The sequence below is a fragment of the Anas platyrhynchos genome, chromosome 3 (assembly GCF_047663525.1).
Source record: "Anas platyrhynchos isolate ZD024472 breed Pekin duck chromosome 3, IASCAAS_PekinDuck_T2T, whole genome shotgun sequence".
In the NCBI taxonomy this organism is placed as follows: domain Eukaryota; kingdom Metazoa; phylum Chordata; class Aves; order Anseriformes; family Anatidae; genus Anas; species Anas platyrhynchos.
This window is the reverse complement of record NC_092589.1, coordinates 90,181,184-90,193,741: the sequence shown is the minus strand read 5'-3', so window position 1 is coordinate 90,193,741 and position 12,558 is coordinate 90,181,184. Positions and strand designations below refer to the sequence as shown.

General features: G+C 37.8%; 1 protein-coding gene across 12 annotated transcripts in view; it reads left to right on the top strand.

Annotated features, from left to right (window-relative positions):
* COL19A1 (collagen type XIX alpha 1 chain) overlaps positions 1–12,558 on the top strand; it is a 202,617-nt gene that overhangs the window by 181,379 nt on the left and 8,680 nt on the right. For all 12 annotated transcript variants that reach the window (XM_072036305.1, XM_027455038.3, XM_027455037.3 and 9 more), the window contains 7 exons: positions 2,544–2,588; positions 4,902–4,946; positions 5,058–5,120; positions 7,397–7,432; positions 7,587–7,631; positions 10,872–11,042; positions 12,251–12,317. In XM_072036305.1, coding sequence (XP_071892406.1) covers positions 2,544–2,588; positions 4,902–4,946; positions 5,058–5,120; positions 7,397–7,432; positions 7,587–7,631; positions 10,872–11,042; positions 12,251–12,317 — 472 coding nt within the window. The remainder of the gene's footprint in view (positions 1–2,543; positions 2,589–4,901; positions 4,947–5,057; positions 5,121–7,396; positions 7,433–7,586; positions 7,632–10,871; positions 11,043–12,250; positions 12,318–12,558) is intronic.

The following is a 12,558-nucleotide window of genomic DNA, read 5'->3' as shown; positions in this document are numbered from 1 at the left end:
TTCATACAAAAAATTAGTTTAATGTGTTTTTCATCAAAAAGCCATATACACGAAAAGTTTCTCTCTCTTAATATCGCTGTGCATGCTCTTACTTGTGCAGAGAGGTGGGGGGTAACAAGCTACCATAGGTGTCTACAGTAGATGTTTAAATTACGTGAGATGATTCTTGCTTTGCAAGACTACAATTTACAAGCAATTAAGGACAATCTAATTTTAGCATGAACAAACACAGGGTGGTATTACAGGCCTAACTGAGACAAAATGGGGACAAGAATTAAATAACGGGAACAAGCAATGGAGCAGATTGTATAAACAAGCTAAGTGAGTGCCTGGCCCTTTCCCAAAGCCAAAATATTCTTTCCTTTACTAAATTTAGTCAAAATTCCACACTTCTGGTGCAAATAACACAATCCCAGTGTCTGCCTGCCAGTCCCAACAGTACAGTGCATGCTGGTTTGTAATTTAGAGCTCCGAGGTACATTTGTGTAGCAGAATGCCATCTTCTGTAGATAATGCCAGCTAAAGTTTTGTGATAATATCATGAACTGGCAGAAGAACTTTGTGTTCTCAGGGTGAAATTTGCCTTCCCTCCACTGTGCAGACACCGTGGTTTTACAGCTGTGCATCACATCACTGAATGTGGTCAGGGTGAGGGGTAAGAATAAGGAATTTCCTTTTCCTCAAAGGGAAGAAAGTGCAGGGGAAGTGTTGGGAATTTCCAGCTTCACTCTCCTAGCCAGCATATGATGAAACCACCCATATAAGCTCTGGGTACAGAATAAATATGGGGGCAGAGTGCACGACTCAAGCCAATATGCCCTGCTAAATGTATTCTGAGTACTTGATTACTCTGAAGGTGCACATTAGATTCCTTGCTGAGGGGAAAACTTGTTTTCAGTGACTTCTCTTAATCTCCTGAGCAAGAGAGGTCAAACTGTGGCCTGCAAGCAAGCTTCTCCCTCTAGACACGAAGGTCTCTTCTGGTTTGGTGTGATTTGGTGATATTGGTCTGATCAGCCTTATTACATGGGTGGTTGTGTCAGAGTGAAGGTACCCTGCAAGGCAGGGCACTTTTCATTAACTCGCCCCTTTGGGCTGATAAGCAAATTGGAGATCTCTCTTCTAGTTTGCAGAGGTCACTCCCAGCAGCCAGTGCATTCAAGCTGGCTGCCAGCCTCTGGCTGCTCAGCCAGGTTCAGATCATTTGACACAGAATTAGTTACTGCATTGTCAGGTTTCTAATACAGCAGCCATTCTGTCACAAAGGTAATACACAGCAAGACCTTAAACATGTTCCTTGCTGTTGTCATGAAGTCTGAAAACCCCACAGGGAAAAGCAAAACAGAATTTGTATTAATTTGTCTGGTACTGTCCTGCACTGCATTTCTCCATCTTGTATTGCATAATTTGCTTAACTTTTTTTGAAAAGCTATTGTTACTATTGTAACTATAATTGATGCTTTTCCCTACGTTGCACCTTTGATCTGAGGATCTCGAAACTGTTTATAGATGTTAACTTGTCATCTCTCTACGCTTTGTGTAATGCAGATAAGTGCTTCTAATTAGAAGCATCATTACTGTGTTACCTGAATGAAATTATGAGAATGACACAAATCAGCATTAGGTTTAAATACAGAACCCAGAATTCCCAACGTCTCCTCAGGATCTTCTGCACAAAAGAACGTGTCTGAGTTATGTTGGCAGGGCTTTTGCAAAACAGCTCCAGGTAACATAAACTCATGAAAATATTCTCCTGTTCACCTGGCTTTGTGTCAGGGCTTTCCTGACATGATTACAGAAACATGCATCCTGATTTTCTTGCATTTTTAACCCATGTTACGCTAGCAGAATGCAGTATTACAGATTGATACATGACAGCAGTGGGTTGGGGCAAATCTTTCTGTAGTGTTTCACCACTGGTGAGCTTCCTCCATCTGCTTTGAGTTATAGTCCTCTCAAAAGAGAAAGATGAATTTGTGCCCACACCTCATCAGCTCCAGCACCAAATCTATTATCTTAGCTTAAAGCATCGATGAAGGTGTCTGGTATGATAAATGAAGAAACTTTGCCCCTTAAAAGACCATGGCACAAGCAAATCAAGGATGTTAACTTGAAGCAAATGGATGACTGGGCAGCAGAAGGAAAAAGCTTCTTTAAAAGGTACGTCTTAAATATGGAGATTTTGATAGGATAGTCAATTATGCTGTGTTGATTTTGCTCATTGTCATGACCACAAATGATAATTATTTGGAAAACTACAGATAAGTCAGGACTTTCCATCCCTTTTCAAGGAAGGCCTCAAACAGAGTGTAAAGGATAGCGTGGAAGTTATGACAGGGAAATCTAAACAAAGGATTTAAGTTACTTGTTCAAGTCTGTAAAATGAGTCAGTGTCAGAGCTAAATATGAGCATTTAGCAGAGCCTGGCTTTTGTCCTCATTTTCAGTTCACTGCATAATCCTTCCTCAGGTTTTAATCAGAATCCATGAACAAACTCCTGTTTTGAGTGCTACCATTTAAATACAGATTTATCTTTCCTTCAGGGTGACCGTGGACCAGCTGGCACACCAGGAGTAGCAGGGATACCGGTGCGTATATTCATTAAAGAAAACTCAGTTTTTTAGAAGAAGTTGAAAAAAAGTCAAGAAAGGTGTTGAGCTGTAATCTTACTCACTGTTTGTGGATGCCAACTCTTGGTTACTGTGTTATAAGCAGGTATGAAAATGACAAGTTTTTCCTAAAGGGATTAGAATTTTAATACTACTGAGGGTTCATGTTATTATTAAAGTAACTAGAGGAAATGGAGTGAATACATAATAAAGCTTGAATTAGAAGCTGCATATGCTCATATCACTTAAGAAAGAAGACTCGTTTCATTGCCTCAGCTTAATATAGATAAATTATAAAGTCATTTTCTGTGGTCCTGGGCATACACAAATTTCTGAGTATCTTTCTATCACAAAGGAAAAATATTAACATTTATTGAAATCCATGACAATCTGCATATCAAGTCAATCAAACATTTGCTTTAGGGGCATACTTTGTCAGATATTTACATACAGTATTCAAGAAGTTTCTGAAAGTCATCCTGAAGCTTTGTTGTAGGTGAAAGGAAATGTAACTAATGATAAATTGAAATTATAATTGTTCTGTTTGTGTTCCTAAAGGAAATAAAGATTATTTTTCTTTAGATTGCATTCACAGTTTAATAAAAATATACATATATTCATATTTCAGGAGGCAGCATGGAGTAATTTCTATGCAAATACATTTATTATTAAATATGGGCAGCTACCAATCCATTCAGGAGCTGTTTTTAAATTATAAATGTGTATCATGAAATAAAGAGAATTCTGTATCTATGCACTCCCATCTCCATTAGCCACTGATTTAGTATATTTACTGTTATTTCCAAGAGAGAGCATCAGCTTAAATAGCTTAATTTGGTTAAGTTATCCTAAAACAAGGTAAAAGTGCACATTTAAAGGAAGAAGATCAGGATTTCTTTGAGCTTTATAGCCCATGTAGAAATTTCAAAGTTTGTTACTCTGAAATATATTTTACGCTGTGAATCAATAATGCAACAGCCAGTTAGGCTGGTCGTAATTGTTCATTCCCTGTGTACTTCCCACTGGATATGTTTCAAATCTTGTTGCTTTCTATTTTAGCTGGATGTTAAATATTTAATGATTTTCCTTTGTCACTGATGAAGTTGCATTCTGTCGTTTACATTTAATTCTAATAAAATCCATTGAAACAAATTATTTGCTTTAACATTTTTTATGTTAAGCAGTTTTAATAAAAAATAACAGATTTATGAGAGACAATACTTTTTAGTCGTCGAGGAAGAGTTTTGGAATTACATCCACGTAGCCTGCTGGAGGAGTATTTGTCCCCCTCAGCTAGCATTATTCCCTAGATTTAGTAGAGGACGCTTGTCCCCATTTGGGGATATAAATATCTCATTTTAGCTTTGGCTTTTTGCCAAGTGGGATTATCAAGGAAACTTGGACTGAGTTTGCAAGAATTGCCACAACTGCCTATTTTCACCAGAAAGAATCCTTAGTCATGTCATTCCTGAAGTTGTCACAGGTGCTGATGTGTTAGGTTCACCACTTGTAGAAGTCATCTGAGAATCTGGTCCAAAGATATTTCCAGGGAATGTGGGTTGAGATTCTTCTTTGGGGCTGAATAGCCCAATCTGATTGCTGAGCCAGCAGAAGTTTTGACTAGATGGCCTCCAGTGGTCTCTTCCAATCTGAGTTATCCTCTGTTCCTACAAAGAGGTCTGTTAATTTCTTCAAATTACACATGATTAGGATAGCAGTGTGCTGTCCACCTGTCCATATGCAAGGCCTAAATGGTGTCCCAACCTAAACTGGGTGATGACTAATGTCCTTGGGATAGCAGTGCTGACTGAGAGAGGTAAGGGACTGCAGAAGCAGGATGAGTGATAGTTAAGGATGACTTCAGCTGATACCAATAAGACTGGATGAATATTGCACCAGGACATGTCACAGAGACTAAATTCTTAAATACAGTCACCAACTGCTTAAAAGTGCTGAGAAGAAAATTGCCAAGATGTGAACCTGACTTTGTGTGGAGCACCAAGTTATGAATAATGCCTAACAGTCAAAGAAACAGGATGACAGAAGCTGTGGTGCACATCTGCTCCTGGAAAGGAACATCGAAGGCCTGCAAAAAAACAAATGGTTTTGCAAAAGACATCAAATCACTAATAAACCCTTTTTAAAATATTTCTTTTTCTCTCTTAAAGCATTTATTGAGCTATAACCTGAGTATTTCACTCAGATACATATCCTGTCTTAATTTCAACCTAAGAGAAAATGATATTCTGCTTTTTATTTTTAATTTGAATTTGTAATGCTCTCCTTTTGCAGGGAAAGCCAGGGTCTCCAGGGTCCCCAGGGATGCCAGGAGAACCTGTAAGTACAGATTTGAGTTCTGGAGCGTTGTGATAATATGTAAATATTTCTAACATTGAATAAAAAAAAAAATTAAATGCAGATTCATACATGTATTTTCTTCTTTCTTAGGGTGAAAGAGGACCCATAGGAGATATAGGCTTCCCTGGGCCAGAAGGGCCACAAGGAAAACCAGTAAGCAATTTTATATGAAATATATTTATATTCATTTCAAAAACATACATTTTATTTTGTCAGAAGTTACAAAAGAAATCAGATTACATCCTGCTTTGTAGAATGTGATCCTACAAAGGCTAGATAACTTCTGAAGAACATTCTAGAGTTGCAGTGCTCAGTTTTAACCATCTAGTCAATACTTCCTTTTATATGAAGCCTGATGTGATATTTTTGTAGTTGATGTTACTGAGCTACGTCAAAGGTAGATGAGATCCTTGTAGAAGGTCCTTCGGATCCATTTGATTTCAAGGCTCCTCTAGTGGATTTTCAGAATGAGAATATTAACCCAGACACTCAACACGGTCTATAAAGGATGGGGTCACAAAATGCATTCCTGGGTTCGATTTAGATAGAGAACAGTTCTGCTTCATAACTCTCTGTATAAACTTCTTGTCCTTCTGTATACAGGTAATGCAACACTGCGGCTAAAGCATTTACTAGGCTTCTAGGATACGTCTAATCTGACCTCTTTATTTAAAATGTGACAGTACTGTAGTCAGCAGTGTAGCACTGCTGTAGCACTGTCTGGGCTAGTTTAAAACAACCTGGTTTATATTCCAGGAGCAATTCAGCTAGGATAGCTCAGAACTAATTGTGTCTCCCTAAGCTTGATGTTTCAGTGACAAGCATGAGAAGTAGACCATTTAGGTTTATTAGCATGCCTCTACATTATGCTCCTGTCTTGAAAGAGACAATTTCTGTAGCAAATTGGCCCAATTTAAGGAATAGCTTGAAAATCTGTAACACTAATAAAACTTTAAAGCCCTAGTGCCTACCTCCATGGTTTCCGTCAGGGAGTCGCAAGAGTGGGCTGTTTTGCAAGGGAAAGCGAGTGAGCTCAGGGCAGGAGCAAGATGGGGCTGTGGCCTCACCAGCAAGGGCTGCAGGCTCACAGTGACCAAACTAAAATAGACTCAGGTCAGCCAACAGCCCAGTGGCAGCCAGAGAAGCCCATGATGACAGGGCAGGTCCTTGGTCAATCCTGTAAGTCAAGCCAACAAGGCACAGTCCGGCTGTATAAGGCACAAGGCCATCACTAACTTACCCACGCAAGCTGCTTGAGTGGCTCCTGAGAGAAGCAAGGGAGGCCTCGAAGGAGGCACCTCGCGGGTCTTGTTCCCCTGGCTCTTTCACAGCAGTCTGATCCCAGATTACAGGGCTGCACCAGATCTGAGCTGTCGTTGAGCACAGGCACCTGTAGCCCTGCTGGGGTGGAGCTGCAGAGCCTCTTGGTGCTCTGATATGCCAAGCCAAATTATTGTGTGTTTCCATAGAGGCTGGTTTATCTCTGTCCCCTTCAGTGTAATCCTGCCATTTGTGACAGTTTCTGAGGAAATGCTTATTACGTGCAAAACTGTGCTTTGCAGTATGAAAGGGGAGGAAATATTCTTGATAGTTTTGCTCATACAAGTCTTCTTTCTCATTGTGCAAAATAGCACTGAGTTTTCTGCATGTGCAGATTCTGGCCATGTATATATATCCCAGTAAATTAAACAATGCCAGATCATTTATCTTGTAGTTATCTGGTGTTGTGCAATGGTTAACTTACTATGTGACTTTAATTTGGCCCATACCAACTAGCACATTGTGAGACAATGCCATGTTCCAGTTTGGGGGATAATGTGAGGCTGGAAATGCGCCCAGTAGGTAGGGTGAATAAGACCGTCCTCTTTTGGGAAGGAAAAATGTTTAGCCCAGTAGGTTGTGTGTGTGGCATGTCACGAGTCCTAGGGACCAAAGAATGGTTTTGGCACTCATTATTAAGGCCTAATCTATGTAACAGCAGAGGGTTCATAAAACATTTGGGCTAATATCTAGAATAAGAAATATAAGAATCTCTTCTGTGTTGGCATAATGATTAGCTATGATTTGAAAAGTTCATATGGAGTTCACAGCTCTATATTCTACATATTTGCAGAATTTCCATGTAACTTGTCATTTAAAGTTGTGAGCTCATTAAAATTTATGCACACCTTGTCACTGAAGATATTTCTTGCACTTCTATCTCAGTTCAGATTTAATCTGCTCAATAGTTCAATATGGCCCCAAGCTTTTTTGTTGTACATGCCCCAAGACTATTTTTGAGTATTTTAATACTGTAACCACACAAACTTCTGACTGTGGAGCTTTAGAATATGTATTAATACCAGCTCTAAAAAATTAGCTTAACCCCTTGTTTTCAAAATGCATGAACATAATTGTAATAATAAAAATATTATTATTTTTTTTTATAGGGAATCAATGGAAAAGATGGATTGCCAGGTCCTCCGGTAGGAAAACATGCTTTTGCATACTAGCATATTTAATTATTCACAAATAGCATACCTGTTAATCCTAGTATTTGCTTTCATTTCTGCTAATAGACAGACATACAACAAAGCCTTTAAGCAATATATTTAGCTTTTTTCAAAAACATTTTTTCAGGGGGCTGTGGGGAGACCAGGAGACCGAGGGCCCAAAGGAGAACGTGTAAGTCCCTTGTCTTAATAACTTATTTCTTTTTAACTAAGTACCCAAGCACCTCATTGGCATGTATTTTACAGTCAAAACCAAGTGATTTTTCTGTGAACTCCAAGCATTTTAGACGCTGAGAGTCCCAGAGACCACTTTAAGTAACTAGAATTGAATTGGCTTCTGGATCTAGAGAAAAACACATTTATTGACCTTCTAACACAGTTGGTCTGGAAAGTGTAAATGGTACAATTGGATGAAAACTACAGAGTAGGTAATCCCATTGTAATGCAGTCAAACTTTGAAAGCAATAAAGCTTTCCCCATCTTCCTCCTAGGTGCCTTTTCATGTCACAAATATATAGTCATATTTTACATAAAACAAGCCTGTAATGCTAGGCAGCCAGAGTGCCAATGCATTACTTTACTTCTTGCCAAAATGTTTAGACAATTCTGTTCATAGGAAGATGATCATGTTGGACAGGAATCATTACAGGAGGCAGGGGGTGATCATTATTTTGTTAGAACAAAGAAAATTCTAGGGCACATGATGCTTCTGTTGTAACAGAAAAGGCTAAAGCCCTGATGTCCTAATACAGTTGATGCCATATCTATCTGGTGATCCAAAAAGCACCTCTTTGTCTAAACTGGAAATGGAAATACTGCTGTATGACACTAAGGAGACATACAGCACGTATGTATGACACTAAGGAGACATACACCAGGTTTTAACCATTATTACAATAACTGTCTCTTGTAGAAATTAACATTTCATCATGTCTATTCCTGCCTTTAAGAACATAAATAAAATGTGAGAATCTTTTTATTGTACCACCTACTGTGCATTACGTTACATTGCTCAGCTTTAACCTTATCAATGTTACCTATTTGAGTGCCCTACAAATAGTACTATACACGTACAAGAGAAAGAGGCTGGAACTTTAAGTGCATGACCTTGAAACCCCACCTACAGCTGCATCTTTGAGAGAGTTTGACAGATTTTGACAAGAGTTTTTAACCAGCCAGACTGCGGAGGGACTATGCAGTGGTAGTATCCATACCTGCTCTGCTGAGTTCTAAGCCTGTGAAATGATATACATGTATGTGTATTTATGCATTAAATATATTTTAATTAAATCTTTCTCTAAGCTAGTAGTCTTCATATAGTTTTTCACTCAACGTATACGTGAGTCACCTCCTTTAAAAGCACTATCAGTCAAAATGGAGTGTTCTCAGGTGCCACATAACCTGGACTGCAATCTCTAAAAAAGAAACTAAGCTAAAAAATATATTAAAGACTATGCCTCTTCCAAAGTTTGCAATAAAGTTTTATAGAACAGGAATTGTTCAGTTTTGCAATGTTTCAGGTTGCTCTGAGTGAATGAGATAGGGCTTTGGATGCAAAAACTTTTTAAGGCCAGGAAAGAGCCTATTTCCTGCAGACTACTGAAGATCTGCTTATCAGTCAGAGACCTTTTTGTACCTTGAATTTCTTAAGGTCCTGCAATTCATATTGTGATACAATAAGTGTATGCAGAACAAAACAGTTTTTGCTAGAAGTCTGAAAATTTTTAGGAACCTGGAAAGGTTTGTGTTTTCCGTCAGAATATTACTCTTCTAATTTCCCCAATGCACATATGCTCCCTCTCCTACTCCTGCCTGCTCTTGAAAATCCAGTTGTCTGAGACAAAGATTACAGGTATCTTTTGTGTATTGCGTCATATATATATATTTTTTTGACTGAATAGCTAAATTAGCTATATGTTTATAGGAAATCATTCATAAGCTGCATATTTTTGCCCAAAATATTAATGCCAGAAACTTAAACTGGAAATCAGGCACCTGCAATATTGGCAGAATAAATCTTTTAATAGAAATACAATAAATTAAAATTAACATTGAGATTGTTTTTATGTCACACTGACTTCCCTGACTATATTAACAGTTTTGACAGGTTACAGTTATATATGTAAGATAGGATTTGAGGAGGTCTTTGATTTGGACAGTTGTTGGGGTTTTGTTTTTGTTTTTTGTTTCTTGTTTTGTGTGTGTGTTTTTACTGTTTTTCCTTGTGATTGGCTTTCCAGAGTTCAGAGCCTCTGTGCTCTTACTGAGGGTAATTTGAACTCCAGTTGGGAATGTGTTGCAGTTTCACTTAATGCAATAAAGCAACTCAAGTGACAGTCTTTGTAGCAAAGCTTAGTTATCGCCTTTAGTAAGCTCTAACTCACTGGAGATAACACAGATTTGGAGTACAGATGGTGATGAAAGTAGTGTACAACTTCCTAATGTCATCCTTACTTTTCTCTCTGACTTTTTCAGTCTTAACATGTCATGTAAATGGACCTTGTGAATATAACTACACTTTTATTGCTTTATCAGTTTCAGATCTGAATACAACTTACTGGTACTTTCTGTACATTAAAAATGCAATTAATTCCATTCATTTACTCCTCATAAATGTGTATTGTCTATTTATCTGGTAAGGATGTAGGCAGTTCCTAATGCTCTTTCCTCCTTTTGACAGAACTTAACATGAGCTTCGGTGATGCATCAAGTGCAGCCAGTGACCCATAAGAACCATCAGCTGTTTGTTAACAATCTGAACGCATGACTTGCTGCACTCTGCTCCACAGCTATAGCTCAGTGAACTAATAGACAGCACATTCAGTCATTCTAAAAGATTTAATTCCTTACAAATAAAACAAATTTAAATGCCATCTCAGCCCATGATGAAAACTGGCCAGAACATAAACCTTTAATTTATTTCATTTGTAGGGAAGTTAGTCATTTTAAGTGGAGTGTATCTGTTGTTTCTTTGATTAATGTGTATCTGTTGTTTCTTATATATACAATGCCTTATATATATAAGACATCTATGGAAATTTACAGGGGAAAATAAATGATACCTTATGCCCAGGAGAAGCTAAGCACCTAAATTCAGCCTCTGCTTTATTTGACAACTCTAGATCCTTTTATGGATCAGGTCTATAAAATTTCTGCATGAAATTCTGTACTTAAAAAGTGGATTGCAGAGTCAAGCTATGTTTTGTCATTGACTTCAACTTTAAAAGTGTAAGAAAACAAAACATTACTTGCTGTGTTTTCAGAGGCAAGGATTAGCATGTAAATCAGCTTCCCTGCACAACTTATTGGTCTAATAAAAATCAATTTCTGAACAAGGAAGAAATTTCTCTAGCATTCTTGGTGATCTTTCCAGTTTCAATAGTTGTTTTCTTTATACTTTTATTTTACACAGGGAGATCAGGGTATTCCAGGAGACAAAGGTCCACAAGGTGAAAGAGGGAAACCTGGCCCATCAGGAGAAAAGGGGGCCATGGGTCCTACTGGGCCACCAGGGGACAGAGGCCATCCAGGATCACCAGGTCATCAAGGTCCCCCAGGTTCACCAGGCCCCCCAGGTTTACTGGTAAGAAAATAAAAAGGGTTTGTTGGTTGCTTTTGAATTCAAAAGAGATGAAGTTGCGCCAGGGGAGTTTTAGGTTAGATGTTAGGAAGAACTTCTTTACTGAAAGGGTTGTTAGACATTGGAACAGGCTGCCCAGGGAAGTGGTGGAGTCACCATCCCTGGAGGTCTTTAAAAGACGTTTAGATGTAGAGCTTAGGGATATGGTTTAGTGGGGACTGTTAGCGTTAGGTCAGAGGTTGGACTCGATGACCTTGAGGTCTCTTCCAACCTAGAAATTCTGTGATTCTGTGATTCTGTGAAGGTGTCTGCTGAGTGTGTGCTGAGCAGCAGGACTTCAAACAGACATTTTTATGATACCACAGTATCATAAAAGTCAGGATATCTCTGAGATTATTTCACTGTTCTGTTCACACATGTGGAAAAAATAAACCAAGATGATGAAGCAGTTCTTTTTAATTTAAAAAATAAAATAAAATAAAATTGTGTGCTCTACGTAAACTTTATTTATTTATCTAGCTCCTGACAAATCAGTGTGGCTACTTAATACAGCTAATTTTAAAGTTTTTCATAAACTTAAGAGCTGACATATTTGCAAATGAAAGAGAAAAGCAGGCATACAAATATGATTCTTAATAAAGGAGAAATTTGCATTTAAAAAGACGATGAAGTGCTTCCTGTCAGTAGTATGTACTTTAGTTTGTCTCCATGTACGCACACATACATGTTGTGGGTTCTTTTTAATTAATAAGAGGCTCTAAATCAGATAGGATAATGGTCTAAAAACCTTTTGCATTGAAATTATATGGTCCTGTGATACAGTTCTATTTCATTGGCTGTGCATGGAAGTAGTGAGCCTCCTAAAGGGGGTGACAAGTTGCCAAATGTTATACAAAAGGCTACTAAAGTAAGACAGTGTTAATGGACTTCTTTACAGTCTCATGCAAATTACTTTCAAAACACATAAGTGCTGATCATCCTAATGGTTGAGTGTACCTCTTCTACTCTATGGTGTTAGTGGCCTTTATGGTGTTATAATTTATTTGCAAACTTTGTAGCTAAGTGAGTAACACAGATTTTAGAATATTTAATTTTTGGTGAAACCTTTTTTTCTCTTAGTATTAATTTCAGCATGTTTTTATTCTGTAGCATTGTAAAGTACCCTCTGTATGTTTCTTCCAGTATATATCACCTTTTTGTTTCCTCATCAGGCTGATACGGTTTCACTTGAAGAAATAAAAAAATATATCAAACAAGAAGTTCTTAAGGTTTTTGAAGGTAAGACAAATAAGTATTATACAACTAAATGTAAGTCTTAAATTCTATTCTAAAAGTTTTTATTTTACTATAGCCTTTTTATACGTTTCTTTAAGTCATGTAACTCACATGGTGCATAATAGCTGCCTTGTTGCTATAGCTATGCTTAGCTGCTGTTTGTCGACTTCATATAATAATGTTCAAACTATTGTAAGTCAAAATACGTTAGCCAGAGTGCTTTCTTATGTAAAAGATCAGCATT